The sequence below is a fragment of the Arvicola amphibius genome, chromosome 5 (assembly GCF_903992535.2).
Source record: "Arvicola amphibius chromosome 5, mArvAmp1.2, whole genome shotgun sequence".
NCBI lineage: Eukaryota > Metazoa > Chordata > Mammalia > Rodentia > Cricetidae > Arvicola > Arvicola amphibius.
In genome coordinates this window covers 31,007,851-31,024,581 of record NC_052051.1, presented here as the reverse complement: position 1 = coordinate 31,024,581, position 16,731 = coordinate 31,007,851, and the positions used below count along the sequence as shown (strand labels likewise).

The 16,731-nt window shown below is 47.5% G+C and overlaps 1 protein-coding gene across 1 annotated transcript in view; it reads left to right on the top strand.

Annotated features, from left to right (window-relative positions):
• The window catches only part of Rin2 (Ras and Rab interactor 2), a 158,748-nt gene that overhangs the window by 65,308 nt on the left and 76,709 nt on the right, over positions 1-16,731 (top strand). Inside the window, 1 exon segment of the mRNA XM_038331358.2 lies at positions 2,479-2,571. Within this exon segment, the coding sequence (XP_038187286.1) occupies positions 2,515-2,571 (57 nt within the window). The 5' untranslated portion in view covers positions 2,479-2,514.

The following is a 16,731-nucleotide window of genomic DNA, read 5'->3' as shown; positions in this document are numbered from 1 at the left end:
GCTACGGTACAGTTTTGCTTTGTTGTCCAGTTGTAACCGGGTAGTTTGGGGATCCCACGGCTGGATGATATCTCCGGGAAGGACCGGGAGCTGAAAGGAGGGGAACAGGACTACAGTCACCTCGAGATTATGCTGTGGATGTTGGGCCAAAGTACTGAAAAAATTATGACTTAGGAAGAAAAACATTGCATTGAATGGTCATGAGCTCAAACTCCCGGGTACCAAACACCTTACACGCATCTATGCACACACATGCACTGTCCAGCCTGGTTCAGCTGTGGTACCGTCCCCATCTTCCATTATGTGACATGTACCTGCTATGGCACTTGTCAAGGTGGTCTTGTCTCAGAAAAGCTTTACAATAAAGGAAAAACATCACCTTCATCCTTTAAAGAAATACAGCAATCTGCCGGCCCCACAGAATCCAGCTGAACGTTTAATCTGGACTGCCTGAGGTACAGGTGTATTCAGGTGTCAGCAGCTAATTAAAGCAGCAGCAGACTTCAGGGGTTCTGACGACTTCATGGCCAAAAGCAAAATTCCTTGTGTGCTTTTTTAGCCCATCAGCAAAGGTTTGTATGTGGAAAACCCTAGAGCCAAACAAAGAAACTGTTCTGGATGAGGAATGAAGTCTTGGCTCTCCCTTAGCAATTCCTGAATTGCCAGGCTATGCGGAATCTTCTGCCAGGAAAACGTCCAGAAGAAAGAAAGATGACAAGCCTCAGGTTTGTTTAAAGCGTACACTCTGTTAAAGTGTCTGTGTTTCTGAGTCTAAACAGTTAAACGGCTGCTGCCCAAGGTTCCCATCCCGCTCCAGTTCTGAACACAGCGCTGTGTTTTCCTTCTGGAGTGACGCCAGTCTATGGACGTTGCTAATAAGGATGGACTTCAAAAACGCTGGAGCTAGGCTCCCACTTAGATGCTGAGCCGGAACCTGAACCTCTAGAGTCACGGGATCGCCATGAAGCTTGCCACCTCTCCAGGAGGCTTTTTGAACACTGGCCTTCATCCCAGCAGGGTAACGCATGGAACAGAATGCGGGAGAGACTTAAAATGACCAAGACCTGGAGCAACACCTCAACTAGAGGAGGTTTGGGAAGGAAGGCTGGGTATGTGAGAGACTGTTTCTCCTAGACGAGATTCCACACGTGAGTCCAACCAAATAGCTCACTGTGGGTGTAAGTTGAGAGGCGGTTTGGGGCCAAAGGAGTCTCTGCGAAGGTTATTGCTTTCACACCCAGGCATTGCTCTGTGGTAGACTTTGCTTTTCCCCTTGTTAGGCCATGGCTAACAGCATTCTCAAAATTCAGTGTCTGGTGCTGGCTCTGTCACCCAGGCTTTGGTACCTCCCCACCTCATGCCTGCAGCCCAACCACTTTTAATATTCCTTAACGATTTGAGTGATGTTTTCACTTCCTACTTCCTGTGTTGTTCACGTCTGCAATGTGCCCTGGCCTGTACATGTTATAGCAAGTAGGGATGCTGGTGTATGGTTGAGAGGGGGAGGGAAAGGAAAGGAGGGGGTGGGAGACTGAGAGAAGGGGAGAGAGGAAAGAGAGAGAGCACTTTGTGTGTTTTGTGTTTAAACCTGTTCCGTTTCACTGGACAAGAAGACTTCAGGACTTCCCTTGCCACCTCAGTGCACACCTGTCTCAGCCAGGTCCATTGCACTAGGTGTGTGTACCCACTTAACTTAGCCATGAAGGTGGAAGGAAGTCGTTGTACGGTATGTGTGGATATAAGTAGTTTCTTATAGTGCTGTGTTCTAGGAGGGGAAATTCCAAGCGAGATAGTCTGGATGATGATTCAGGACCATGTTGTTATCCTCTTTAAATTTTCCTGCGTTCCAAAAGCGAGCCCAACCCCCAAGCCCCTGGATGATCGGAGCTGTTTACAGGCGTCCTCTTACACAAATGAGCTCTGTAAACAGTAACTCTCTGGGCTGCATCCAGTCCCGCTGGCTTCTTAGGGGGAAAAACAGAGGGATTTCTCCCTAGTGCCCTTCTGCTGACCTTGCTTGCCCGGGAGGGGAGCTGACTGAGGGAATGCTGACCTCACCCCCTAACAGCAGGATTTCCTGGGACATAGAGAACTCCATTCTTCTGCGGTCTGCCATATGAAATCTATAAGCTTTCAGAGCAGATTATGGGGACAACTAATATTGGTTCCTTTTGGACTTCAGCATGGGGTCAAGCAAACACACAAAGCCATCATTATGCTCCCCGGAGTCCTAAGGACCTTCTACGTCAGCTACTGGCAGAGGGGGTGGGGCAGCGAGGTGGGGCACGGTCTAGGAAGAGTGCTGGCTGCGGCAGGAAATCGGGCTGAAAGGAGATGTAAGGGCTTTGGTGGGAAATAAATGGCACAATGTTGTTGACGGAAAAAGATCTTGGCAGGAAGGTTGTTGTGAGTGTTCTGTGGTTTAGAAAGGAATTTCCTACAGGCTGGACTAACCATTGAAAATGTCTGTACCTTCAGGAGTCCCGGGCACGCAGTAGAGCCTCGCTGGGGGAAATGTCAGCTTGGACCATGGGCGCCCGCGGTCTGGACAAGCGAGGAAGTTTCTTTAAGGTAAAAGGAAGCCGGATTTGGGATCTCAGCTCTGCTTCCTCTGCGTGGCTGACTGGGGAGCTGCAGGCACCCAAAGCTGCAGATTAGAGCTTGGAAGCCCGCTGGCTGAACCAGCTGGGGCCAGGAGCGCTTGCCCGAGAGAGCAGGGTTGGTGCTCACAGCAGGACCGGGCTTTTGTGACTTAATACTTCCTCACTGGCTGGGGGACTGGGGCAGAGATGCCACACTGTAGGACCCTGGAGGGACTGATCTGGTGAGCTGTTCCGGTTTTTTTCAGCTGGGGAATTTTAGGATGAAAGCTGGACTTTGCTTTCCAGAACAATTAATGGTGTGGGACCAGTGTATTCGCCTGGCTGAACCATTAAAGTACTGCTGAAAAAGAAAACCAAAGCAAAACACCAGCGATTCCTGGACCTCACCGTAGGCTGATTAAATATTAGTTCCGGGTGTGTTTTTCCAAACACCCAAAGGTTTCTCATGGTGGGGCAAGGGAAGGAAAAGATTCAAACCATACAACTTTTCTGTATCATGTGGGCATTGCTGGGGCTAAAGTAACTTTCTGGCTTAATGAGGGAAGTTTTAAAGGGTATTTTATAAAGAGAGAGAGTTCGTGTATTTGAGATTAGACAGTCATTTCTAATGTTTACTTGCAAGTTAGTTTCCCTTTTGTGGCTTTTTGTCTTGCTTACTTATACCCTCAAATGAATGCAAGTTTATTTTGCAAAATCTTGAATCATGGCCCCCATCTTGAAAATAATAGGAGAAAGAGGGTTAAATGTGCACCCTTGAAAAGTATTGGTCAGGTGTTCCAAACAATGGCCGTTGTCCCCAGAGGAGGAACAAATAAAGAAGTTTTATTGCTTTATTACGGAGGGAAAAGGTGCTTATGTTTAGTAACTCTAAAGCCCTCAACAGTTAATAAGGATGTCTTTGCTCTTACCTGTGCTCCCTGTTTCCAGAGAGATTGTGACTGATGCCGCATCAAAGGCTGACTGTATAGACAATCCCCCAAAAGCCTTGTCAATAGAGAAAAGCTGAGTTTATTGCTGAAATGAGGTCACCCTCAGGACCACAGTCGTAATGGTGTCTAGGTGAGGGACCACTGGAAGGTGTATTGATGGGGTTTAGATGTCAAGTCCCAAGTCCTTCAGAAAGCGATTGGATTTTAGCAAAGCGTGGTTGGTAGGTGACATCCTGGAGCTGGTGAACAGAGGTTCTTGAGGGGAGTCTTGTTGAGTGAATCATTGAAAAGCAAGCTGTTTTCCCAAGTGAGCAAACTGTTGGGATTTCCGGCGGCAAATAGAAAAGCTTTTTCTTGGTTTATAGCCTTGTCTCTGGACAAGATCCTAGAAGAATTAAGTCGTATTGACACAAATGACCTCCGTCCTTAGTCCACGTAGTTAAGCTACGTCCACATAAGTAATCTCACGCCTCAATTAGTTTACTCAGCATTCATCAGACCCATGTAACTAATTCTCACATGAGACAGATGGGAGGAGGTGAGTCCTTTGGTCTCTTGGGGATCTAGTGCTGAACCCCAGAACCCTAGATTGTATCTTACACTGGGCTATTCTTGCAAAGGCACCATCTCAAACCCTGCTCTATCCCGAAGCATTGCCTAAATTAGTCTAAATATTGGCTAGTCCCTAATTACCACCTTAGGATGTACAGGGAGTCCTGTGGAATCATAGCTTACATAGTAGTTAGACTTCAAAGTCAAGGCAAAGGAAGGAAATAGAGAGTGGTCAGACTGCATTTGAAATCTTCTGCGGAAGAGGTCCTGTTGGAGCCAGTGCACCGTCCATCTGAAAGTTGGTTTTGGTCAGTTGTTTGTTTTCAGCCCTGGGAAAGTGGTTGTTTTTGCTTTTAATTTTCAGTAGAGAAGCAGGCACAGCAATTGACTTGTGATACTGTCTTATGTTAAGGGAAGGAATCAGCCGGGGAAGAGACGGAAGCTGGCTAAGCACACTGTGAGCCCTGCTTCTTGAACTCTCCTGGGTCAGACCTTTTGGGAAATTCCAGCAAAGATGTCTGAACCATTTGTTATTATCTATATTTCTGACAGAACTTAAATTATATGCTTTCTTTAGGTTAGATGGTCATGTAAATGGCAGCCACTCTTATGTAGGTCCCCCCTTTCCTCGTGTTGATGAGCACTGTTGATCTGTATTCTTCACCAGCGTTAGACATAGAGTTATCCACAAGGATAAAGTAATGCCCTTTGAACATTTATTAATAGCAAACTGGAATCCAGTGGCCCACATGATATGCCCCTCAGCACATGCTAGGACACATGGGCTCTTCCACAATGCCACATGTTTTTATTTAGAGCCATGTCTTTAAAGCACGTGTGATCCCACCAAACGCTGACCCAGGCCAGCTGGAGAAAAACCAAAAGCCATTCCTGACCTCGTGGAACTTTTAGTCTGGTAGCAAAGAAAGACAACTACCGAAAGCAGCCAACGCCAGACACAGTATTGTCAGTCGTGAAGAGGACAGTCCCTGGGATGGAGAAGCAAATGGAGCCTTTGAAAGCAGGCACCCTGCCCTGGGGTTCCAGAGAAATCTCTGTTAAGGAAGAGAATGTTCACTTGACAGCTGAGATTGGGAGGCAGGAGTGAAGCTGAATTTCAGAATGACACTTCTGCGGTGGTAAAGCGGGTTCTTCTCCACTGAGGATGAGGATGAGGATGCTGGGTTCTTCTCCACTGACACTGAGGATGAGGATGCTGAGGTTGCTGGGTTCTTCTCCACTGACACTGAGGATGAGGATGCTGGGTTCTTCTCCACTGAGGATGAGGATGAGGATACTGGGTTCTTCTCCACTGACACTGAGGATGAGGATGCTGGGTTCTTCTCCACTGAGGATGAGGATGCTGGGTTCTTCTCCACTGACACTGAGGATGAGGGTGCTGGGTTCTTCTCCACTGACACTGAGGATGAGGATGCTGGGTTCTTCTCCACTGACACTGAGAATGAGGATGCTGGGTTCTGTGCTGAATGCCGCATTAGGCTTATCATCCCTCCCGGCTATCAGTGCTCTGTGGTTCCATGCAGAGATCAATCATTGAAAGACACCCAGCAACCTCGCCTTCATCACACCTCTCCCTACCCAGCGTGTGCTCTAAGCCAGAACTGCTAAACACCAGTGTCGAGCTTCGATTTGTGGTTTCTCAAGTGTCCTGGCCTGGGAAAGCAACTTAGGTTAGAGAACACAAGGCATATGGGAAAGCCCAGATGGTCTGAGCATCCTGGGATAACTGTGGCTGCCCTTGGTCATTGTTCCTGTAGGGTCACATCCCGGAAGCCACATAATCCCTATGCTGGACACACGTTTTCCAGTTGTTCACAGAACCATGATTAATTTTCCTTAGCCACCCGTGACAAATGCTGTCTTCCTGCTTTATTAGGCCTCCGTGAAAACATGGGGAGATGGAGAAACATGGAGCCCTAGACGGAGTAAAAAAAGGTGTCTGTAACTAGGTAATAGATCTGTACACTGACGACAACCAGATTTGAAGGGTGAATTGGATGAGCAAGTTTCTATAAGATGAGAGAGTTATACAAGAAAGTCTCCCAGGCTGGAGGCATTCCAGGCGGACCTGATTTAGGAACACTGATGCTCAGTCACCATGATCCTTCCTAATCCTACATCTCACAGCTTCCTCCAGACGGCCCCTACCCTATTCAGGGACCCAGTACTGACAGATCTTTTATAAGCCCACATCCAAACCCTTCTTCTCCTACATCTACCGTCTGCTTAGGACCTCACTTGTTCATGCGTAGGCATCATGGTTGATGCCCATCATCCAGCTACACTGCCACCAAACGCGTCCATGGTTCTGAGTTACCTGCTTCAGATCAAGCCAACAGGCTCATCCTTCGTGTTCTAGGACCACCAGGTTGTATCTGCCTTTTCCTCAACTCCCTGTCACCTGTTCTGCTGCAGCAGCATGCATCTGAGACCAAACCCTTGACTGTCAGTCTCCAAGGTTTGCCCTTGTATCACCTGTCCTGTCCTCACCCTCTGCCTCTGGGCTGTCCTTCCAGGCTAGGCTGACCTACTTTATCCACTGGTAGCAAAGCTCACACGGGCTGAACGAGTGGGGAATCTTCCTTCACTCTTATCTGAAGATAAAATCCAAGTAGAAATGGTGTGTGAGTGTGTGTGGGGTGGGGGGTGAGTGTATGACAGGGTTCAGTGAGGGGAGCTTGGGAAATGGCTTGGTTTGATAAAGTACTTGCCTCACAAGTGTCTGTTCAATCCCCAGAACTCGAGTTAAAAAGCTGAGTGAATGTAGTGCCATACACTTATAATTCCAGGGATGGCAAGATGGGAGGCGAAGGCAGGTAGGTCCCTGGAGCTCATGGCCGCATAACTTAGCCTATTTTTAAAAGTTTTATGCCAATGAGAGCTCCTGCCTCGAAACAAAGAAAGGGGAAGGTACCTAAGGAACAGCATCCGCGGCTGGCCATCCCTTGACCTCCAAGTTTGCACACATATACACACGTGTGTGCATGCACTCACATATACACACACACATGTGCACAAACCTGTGTGCACACATGTAGAGATAGTATAAAGAAAGGCATAGCTGTGGTCCCATTATAGTTCCAGGATTTAACTTCAGTCCACAACGTCAGCTCCATCAGAAGTGTTTCCTGTCTTTTATCATTATGACTCAGCCTCTAAGAGGAAGGTCTCCACACGCACCGTGAAGATGATGCCAGGTGACCAGCACACACCACCCACATGTGTAGGAATGCCTTTGAGCTTCCTCAGCCGGCCCACCCTCACCTGCCTGAACTTGTGTGTAGAGTTCCCCTGTACTAAGCACGACTTTTGCCTGCCTGGGCCGGAGAGACAATGTGAACGCTGATCTTAATTAACCAGGAAGGAAGTGTGTTTGAATCACAGAGACCCTGCTCACCTTTGCCTCACAAGTGCCTGAGCCTTTTGGACATCCCTGGACCCATCACCATGTAGCTGAGAACAACTGGAGTGTGGCACACTGCTAGACTTACCCAGCGTGCTTAGGACACTGAGTTCCAGCCTTACCCTAAGCTGCTTTCATTCAAGGGCCCTAATCACCGTGGGGGCTCCATTTTAGAGACCCTTCTATGTGCTTGTTTTGCACAGGTTAGACCAGGTGGTGTGCTGTGCTTGCCTGTTAGAAATTGAAAACCTGCAGTTTACATGTCATAGACACCACAGGGGAGCTCTCTGGCATGGTAAAGGACGGGGGGTGCTTTGATTGAAATCTAGCTCTACCAAATAAGTGACAGATTCTCTTCATCTCAGCTGAGTCCCCTTAACTGTCAGTCTTTCCTGGACACCTGAAGTGGTAATCAGTCTTCAGGAATCCAGCTGGAACGGAGCCAGCCTCACTGCCGCTTGGACCTCAGCAGCTCTCTGTGCATTTGCGTTCTCAGCATGTCTTTGTATAGCCGCTCATTTCTCCACGCATATAAACGAAGGCAATTCACTCTTGAGTGACAGTGGAAAGATACGGCAGAGGAATGAAAAGTGACAGGACCCCAAAGACCATTTTAGCCAAAATTTGATGGAGCAAATCCTTTTGTGGATGTGTGGATCATTAAAAGCCTTAGAGAAGAGTGTTACTGTCCCTTTGGCCTCCCTGTATGTCCCCTAGAATGTGACTAGGTGGCGTCATCTGCCAGTGTCCAGGAAGCTCACTCCTTTGGTCTATCACCAAACACACCAAAATACCTCGCGGTGGAAGCAGTGGTGATTAGAAATTTAGTCAGAGTAACAGTTCATTTGTGATGTTGCAAAGCTTTGGTATTTGGCTTCTGCTTCCCATAAATACATTTTTTTTTCACAGATAACAGCTGATAGGTTATAACTTATCATTGTCTCATGGGAACATATGAAAGCTACAGATATAATTTAAGATTTTCTGGAGTCACATGAAAAATGTTTGTTTTTGTTGTGTTTGGTTTAAAAAAACACATAAGTAAAGTTAATCTCAGAAAGAAAACTTTATTTGACCCCGTGTATCTATAATATCTCGTGAAAATGAAAGTTATTAATAAGAATTTTTCATTTTTGTACTATATTTTTAATTGGCCATAGTATATTTTACCAGGGACACCACAGGGGAGCTCTCTGGCATGGTAAAGGATGGGGGTGCTTTGATTGAAATCTAGCTCTACCAAATGGGTGACAGATTCTCTTCATCTCAGCTGAGTCCCCTTAACTGGACACCTGAAATGGTAATCAGCATGTCATTCTGAAATATGTGCCAAAATACATTTTTTTAAGAAAAAAAAATCTATCTTGTGTTCTGCACTCAAGCATGTCTCAGTCTTAAGTGCTCAGCGCCATCCATAGCTAGTGACTGCCACACTGGGCAGCAAAGATTTAATGTTTTTCTGGCCTAAACAGCTCCTTTTACAGGTGGGAAAACAGCCTAGAACCAGATAGAGTAGAACATGGGGGTCGGCCTAGCCTGGCTCTGCCCTGAAGTAACCATCCTGGCAAGAGAAAAGGCAGCCTAAGGAGAGACCATGGGCCCTTCCCTTCAGCTATTAAACTGTTGAGTCAACGAACCCCAAGAAATTCATATTACCCAAGGAGTCTTATGCTGGGAGAAAGACAAGAATGATACCTGATGCTAACCAGTGGGGAAATTCTCACACAGTTCTGCTGGAGCTGAGACAGTGGTGTTTCAGGGATGAGGACAATCGTACCTTAGCCAGGACGGTATAGTCTCACAAACCCTTGCCCTCTGATTGAGCATAAACCTCGTGTTAGGTAGTGTGCATGATCACTGACCTCCTTTATTTTTTCTTCTTCCCAATGTTTTTGGCCACCATGAATTAATCTTGCTTCGTTTTCTCTTTAGTTCCCCTATTGAGGACAGTGACTAAGCCTAGCTCGTTAGGGTCTCCAAGACCCAAGCTTTGACCCCAGCGACCCTGGGACCCTAGTACTTCTACCCCACATGGCTCAAGCGATCTAACTGGATTTGCAGTATTTCTGGATTGATCATTCCGGAAATTCCATATGGAGCAGTCACGGGGACGGTGGCCTTGTCCGGAGAAGACGTGATTTCAAAGACTTGAGACCACAGATCAGCCCCCAGGGTATGCCTTTCCAGAAATGCCATGAACTTATGAGATAGCAGGTGCTGTATTTGCCAAAAAGCAGTGAGCACACATGTAGAGTGGAGTTGTAGGACCGTTTCCAGCACACTGTGGCCCGCAGTGTCTGAAGCTTGATGTTGCCTGCTGGTCTCCACGTATGCTTCAGGGGACTTCACTGTTGTTTTTAAACAAAACAAAAACCTTGAACTGCCTGGTAACAAATATCTTATCCTAGCAAAAGGATCGCTTGAGCATCCGAGTACAAAAGCAGCCTGGATAACGTAGACCCAGTCTCAAAAACTAAATAACAAGGCTAAGATAGGTATGGCATGGCAGTGCACACCCGTGAGATTTCAGTTGGCGGTGAGGGTGAAATAGCAGGACTTCTTGAGCCCACAGATTCAGGACCAGGAAAGAAGGAAGGGAATGAGAGAGAGAGAGACAGATGGAAGAGGCTTTGGAAAATGGTGTGATGTCACCTTCCCACCTGGGTTGTAAAATGAATTGGTTCCTATGTGTGCTCTGAAGATATCAGTCTATGGCTGCGGAAGCCATGGTGTTATCGCTGTTATCTGACACGCCGCTGCGAACACTTATGTGGCAGGAGAGGGGGCCATTTAGTTATATTTGCCTTGTGAACGTGTTGGTTTCTGTCTCGCTTCAGACCTGTGCTGTAGCGGCCTGGGTCACCTGTGATTGCTTTCTCTGTGTATCAGTTACGTGAGGGAAATTCTCATTCTTGCTCTGTGTTTCCAGAGCCATGGCTTATCTCAGAGTCCTGAGGGTGCAGGTCACTGATGGTAGCTTGTTCAGCTCAATAGTTTTGGCAGCCACAGCTTGCGTGGAGGAGCTACTGGCCTCTAGCGGCCAGAGGCCATAAGTGCTGCCAAACTTCCTACAAAACTCAGGCTCATTAACCAACCTCACATTTTAGTAGTGCTGGGGTTGAGAGGTGCCAACACACACTGTAAAGATGGAGATAATCCTTGCCTGAGGTTTCTCTAGCTGGGTCTGCATCGGGCCTTCTGGAAGCAAAGGAAAGGAAAGGAAGAAAGTATACTGGTACATTTAGCACCCTCTAGTCTATGCTTATCCAGGGCAGAAATGTTCTTACTGGCTTGATGTTGCATAGCTTGGCTAATCTGTGGTCTGTAAGCCCAAGCTTTCAGTAAACTGGTTGGCTGAGTGAAGCATGTGCAGTGTGTACGGGCATATGTTTACATGCGGGATTCAGGCATCCACCTGGAAGGGAACCAGCATCCACGATGGCAGGGCCAGTCCTGGGCTCTGAGTGTATATAGTACCTGGGAACTTCATAACAGTTAGAGAAACCTGGGCTTGAGGGATGGGAGGGAGTGTAGGACTCCCTGTGTAGGGGCTGGGAAGCCTTCTTGGGGAGGTGAAGGATAGGTTGAACTGTGTGGGGGATAAAGATGCAATGAAGCTGCATCCCTAGGACAGCTTGGGAGGCTCTGCATAGAACCAAGAGTCAGGGCAGCAGGAAATGAGAGCGGAGGGGGATGGGGCCAGTTTTGCAGCTGGGTGAGAGGCTGAGATTCCCTTCTTAGTGCAGTTAAGAATTGAGGAAGACTTTGAGAAGCCAAGGACAGACACAGAGTGTCACCTTTATGAAAGTCACCCCCGAAAGCCGAAGTATAACTATCTTCCCGAATTTCCTCAGAGGACACCAGCCATTTGAAACTAGCCCGACGGCCTCTCTGCACATGGTTCTTCATGTGCCTGGCAGAGGTTGCCAGAGATGTCCCCTTTGCCCCAGTTTCCCACCAACTGGTCTTTACACTTGGAGGGTAACAAAGGAGGAATATTGAAAACTCCTCTCTCTCTCTCTCTCTCTCTCTCTCTCTCTCTCTCTCTCTCTCTCTCTCTCTCTCTCTCTCTCTCTCTCTCTCGTCCCAGGGCTGGGATACATCTCATTCACAGACCATGTGTGTAGGTACGTTGAGCCCTCTTCCTGAAAAGACTAGCCTCAAACTCTTTGTAGCTGAGGATGACACTGGACTTCCAGTCTTTCTGCCTCTACCTCCTGAGTGCTGGGATTTCAGACATGTCCACCTCACCCACTTTATGTGGTATTGGGGATCAAACCCAGGACTTTCTGTATGATAGACAAGCACTCTTCCACTTCAGCTACATCCCAAGGCAATTAGCCAATACTTTTTTTTAAAAAAAAAATGAGTTCATGGAGCACAACATGTGGAGTGGAAGAGAAGCAGCAGGAGAGAGGATGGAGTCATTGAAGACAGTCATCAAAGTGCATCCCTCAAAAGTAAAGACCTGAAAGTCAAGGTCTATTTGTATACAGCTACACACACACACACACACACACACACACACACACACACACACACACACAAATAGTAACAACAACAACAAAAACAAACACATGCCAGGGCCTTTCATCTGCCAAAAGACCATAGAGTGAGGATGTCACTCAGCCAGTCAGGAGTGATCACATGTCCTGCGTGACAAGCTCATGCTCTCCCACAGGCCCTGGCTTCTTGCAGGAGCTAGATCCTGTCTTACCATGTTGGTAATTCAGGACCCATAATACTGCAGAAATGACTGCTTTGAAGATAACACAGGGACTTCAGTAAGCAATAAAGATGGGGTCAAGGGTCTAATATCATCCATCTAGTTGCAAAACAGTGTGCAGGCTTGCGGTCCAGAATTGCATCCCATGCAAGCAATATTGCATGGTTCTCTGGTGTGCTTAAAAATTAATTAAAATATAAAAATACTAGTACAAAAGTAAAGAAGACAGTAACACAATGACTCAGAAGCTAGAAATCTAGATTTGTGTGTAAGTTTCCTGGTTTTTGGTTGGTTTTGTTTTTTGGGGGGGCATGTAATATATTTTTCTTTAAATGTTAAAGTGGTCTTCACCATGGACAACAGGAGAAGCCTATCTAAGGCCAGATGCACACAGTACCATTGGCCACCCGAAAATGACCTCTGGCATATGACACTGGTGCTGCTCTGACTGACAGCTTCCTGGGGAAGGAGCTGTCAGGACTCTCGGGGCTGTTCCCGGGAACTGCACTAGGCTCTCAGCAGAGAAATAAACTTCCTGACTTCTCTGGCTTCCAGACAAGCCCTCAACCCCAGGCAGAGCTCTCGGCCCTGTGTCTTCTCACCGGAGGGAAGGAGATGCCCACCTGTCAGGGAGGAGGTGCAGATGCAGAGAGGCTGAGCTGGAGAGGAAGAGGGTGGTGTGGGCTTGCACAGCCTCCAGGTCTGAGACCTGTGGGGATTTTCCCTCCTTCCCCAGTCCCACTTTTCAGAAGTCAGAGCCCGAGGTTACTTTAGCATCTCAGAGCTGTGTGCGGCCTGCTTCATGGGGAGGCCCCGGCCTGGTCAGTCCTCCATTCCCTGCTGCACAGCTCCTCATGGTCTCGGAGCCCCCCTTTCTCCATATATGAGGTGGGATGAACCACAGTCTCTGCTCCATGGTGCTTAGGGGGACAAGTGAACTGAGTGAGATGGTGGATTGTGCCTGCTGTACACATGACCTCCCAGTAGGAGGCAGCTGTTGTCAGCTGGAGCTAGTTAACTGGATATCTTTCCTGCCTCCTTCCCTCCCTCCTGCCTTCTTCCCTCCTCTGTCTCCTCCTCCTCTTCTTCTCCACCTCCCCCTCCCAGAGAGCCTCCTGCCTCAACCTTCCAAGTACAGCCCCATGATCAGAGATGCAAACAACCATGTCTGGTCATGTTCTACTATTTACAGACAGGTTTTAGAACATGCCTACCTTAAAACTACTTTATCGCTGTTGCTTCAAGAGGTGTTTTGTTGTTAATAATTGTTATGGTTTAAGTAAAATGCTGTGTGGATCCCTGAGGGGCACAGCAGCAAAAACACTGCAGGTCTCTGAGTGGTGGCAGTGGGCAGCGGGCCATGAGACCACAGGGGCCATGGGAGCCCCCAAGTAGCCCACGGGCCATGAGGGACAGCAGGTCCTAGGCATGGCTGGTGAGAGACAGAAAAGACGGGACTTGGGCTGCAGGGTGGCAGGCAGGAAGGAAGATCTGCCTGCCTCAGCAGATGGGGGGGGGGGCTTATCTCTTAAAGGGACAGGACAGACCATTACAATAATGATGATATTGTTGTTGTGAAGACAAGCCTCATTTGGTGCAGGCTGACTTTGAACTCCCTACATATCCAGGATGACCTTGAATTTATGACTTCCTGCCTCTGCTTCCTGAGTGCCACGATTACAAGCTTGGGCCACCAAACCTGGTTTGTGCAGTGCTGGGGATGAAGTCACAGCTTTGTGCCTGTTGGGCAAGCACTCTTCACTGAGATACATCCCCAGCCCTCAGCAGTCGTGGTTGGTTGTTTTGTTTTGTTTTGTTTTGTTTCTGAGATAGGGTCTGCCTAGATAGCCCAAACTTCTCTTGAAATCGCTGTGTAGCCCAGGATGACCTCCAACTTCTAGCAGTTTCGTTAATATGAGAGTCAAGTGTCATTATGCCCAGTTCAGAGTGTACTTTTTACCTTCCTGTGCCTATGGCATTGACTTCCTGAGAAGTCCCTAAAGTCGGGACAGTGCAATCCTGTCTCCACCCATCACAGCTGCAAGGCTGTGGCTTGGTGAGGGCTGTCCAAGACACGTCCTGTTCTCCTCCATAAGTACGAACTTTATAAAAAGTTTGAATAACAAAGCAAGGTGAGTCATGCTAATCCTTGGGTAAATAAATGGATGTTGGAAAGAAAGACTCATCACAAAAAGCAGGAAGCTTTGAGAGGGCTGGGGAAATGTCAGGCAACTTGTTCACTAACTCAGCCTCTAGTCTGAATTTTCAATATTCTTCAAAATCGGACTGGAGAGGCGGTAATTACAGTCAGCAGGAGCTGGAGGACCCCCTTCCATTCAGAAACTGAGGCTGTGTGTTGCATACCTACTATTCTATTTGAAAAGAGCTGACTTAGGGACAAGTGATGGGAATTACGGGCAGGATGCAACATGCCTGTTCTCCAGGTTTCGGTGTCGGTCTACGGAAGGAGATAAACAGGTACACCTGTCACCAGAGCGGCTTGGCTTCTGGCTTAATGATGTCCTAGCCTGGATGTCCCCCACCGTATCTCCCAGCCTACAAACTCAAACACAGAAAAGTTCCAGTTCTGCAGTCACTATTTATGTGGTGCTGAGTTTTAGTATTTCTATCTTTATTCTTATTTGTGTGTGTGTGTGTGTGTGTGTGTGTGTGTGTGTCGTCTTCCTCTATTGTTTTTCAACATTATCAATGTTGTTGCTTTTGGTTTTTGGTTTGTTTTGTTTTCGAGACAGGGTTTCTCTGTGTAACAGCCCTGGCAGTCCTGGAACTCACTCTGTAGACCAGGCTGGCCTCAAACTCACAGAGATCCACCTGCCTCTGCTTCCAGAGTGCTAGGATTAAAGATACGCACCACTATGCCTGGCTCAACTTTTTTTTTAAATTTTTATTTAGTATACAATATTTTGTCTGTGTGTATGCCTGCAGGCCAGAAGAGGGCACCAGACCTCATTACAGATGGTTGTGAGCCACCATGTGGTTGCTGGGAGTTAACTCAGGACTTTTGGAAGAACAGTCAGTGCTCTTAACCACTGAGCCATCTCTCCAGCCCAACTTTTTTTTTTAAGAGAGTGTCTAGACCTCACTATGTTGACCAAACTGGCCTCAGATTTCCAGAAATCCTCCTGCTTCTGCCCCTGAAATGTTGGGATTAAAGGTGTATACCACCATACCTGGCTCTATTTTTGTTTTGCAATGGTGTCTAATTGAACCTCCTAGCTAGAACACTGGCCAGTGAGCCCGCACCCTCACCCTGTCCCCTTTGTCTTCTCCCAGCTCCCCATCACTGGGTGTCCAAGTACACACCTTCACACTAGGCTTTTTAGATGAGCGTTAGGGATCTAAGCTCAGGCAGCTCATGTCCACTCGGCCAACACTTTACACACTAAGTCTCACCTCTCTAATCCCACCAAATAAAATTCATATTTTTTCTCAAGTGACACCTAAGTTAACAATGTAGTGAAATGGAAAGTCACACCTTTCTGGAACCATTTATAGCCACATCCTCTGGGTGAGTTCAGTGAAGACGGATGTTCATGCCGGGTACAGGTACACCTATAATCTGAGCATTTGGGAGGTGATCAGAAGTTCAAGGTCATCCTCTTTGGCTATACAGTGAATTTTAGACCAGCTGTCACAAACAAAACAACAACTGCATATATGCGTGTATATGTGTGTGTATGTGAATGCATATGTGTGTAAATGTAAATGTGGTACATGTGTGTATGTCTGTATATGCGCATATGTGTGAGTGTGTATGTATGTGTCTATATGTGTGTAAATGTGTGTGTAAATATGTCATTGTGTATATATGTAAATTCTATTGTGGTATAGGTGCATACATGTGTGTGTGTAGCGTATATGCATGGGAGTGTGTGGGGATGTGCATTTACATATACTCCTGTGTGCTAATGTTCTTACACACTCAGTGGCTGTCCTCCCAGTGTCATGCGCTGACTTTGGCTGAAGCCTTAGGCCTACAACATGCTGGATATATTCCTTACACTAGCTCTTTTCAGTTTCCCACCCACCTACCATTGTTCTGTATACCTCTTACAAATAAGCAAACTAAGGCATAGGACAGTTACATTCTTGCCCCAGGGGCCCCACAGGAACAAGAGCCAGAGAGGACTTCAGACCAGGGCTATGGGTCGCAGACTCATCAGGAACCTAGAGGTTAACCTCTCCCTAGAACAAGAAGTCCTGCCTGGTGACCACTAGCACTAGTCCCCCTGCCCCAGAACTGCCAGTCTGAGCAGGAATGGGTGTGTCTCCCCGAGCAGCTGGCCTCACTTCTGCTGTTCCAAGTGTACATTATTACAGATTTTAAGGGCAAGGAACAGAACTGACAGAACGTTCCAGAAGAAAGGGCAAAGTAGCTGGACCTTGATGGACAGGCCCTTAACCCCCAGCACGCGCAAGGCAGAGGCAGGTGGATCTCTGTGAGTCTGAGGCCAGCCTGGTCTCCAAGTGAGTTCC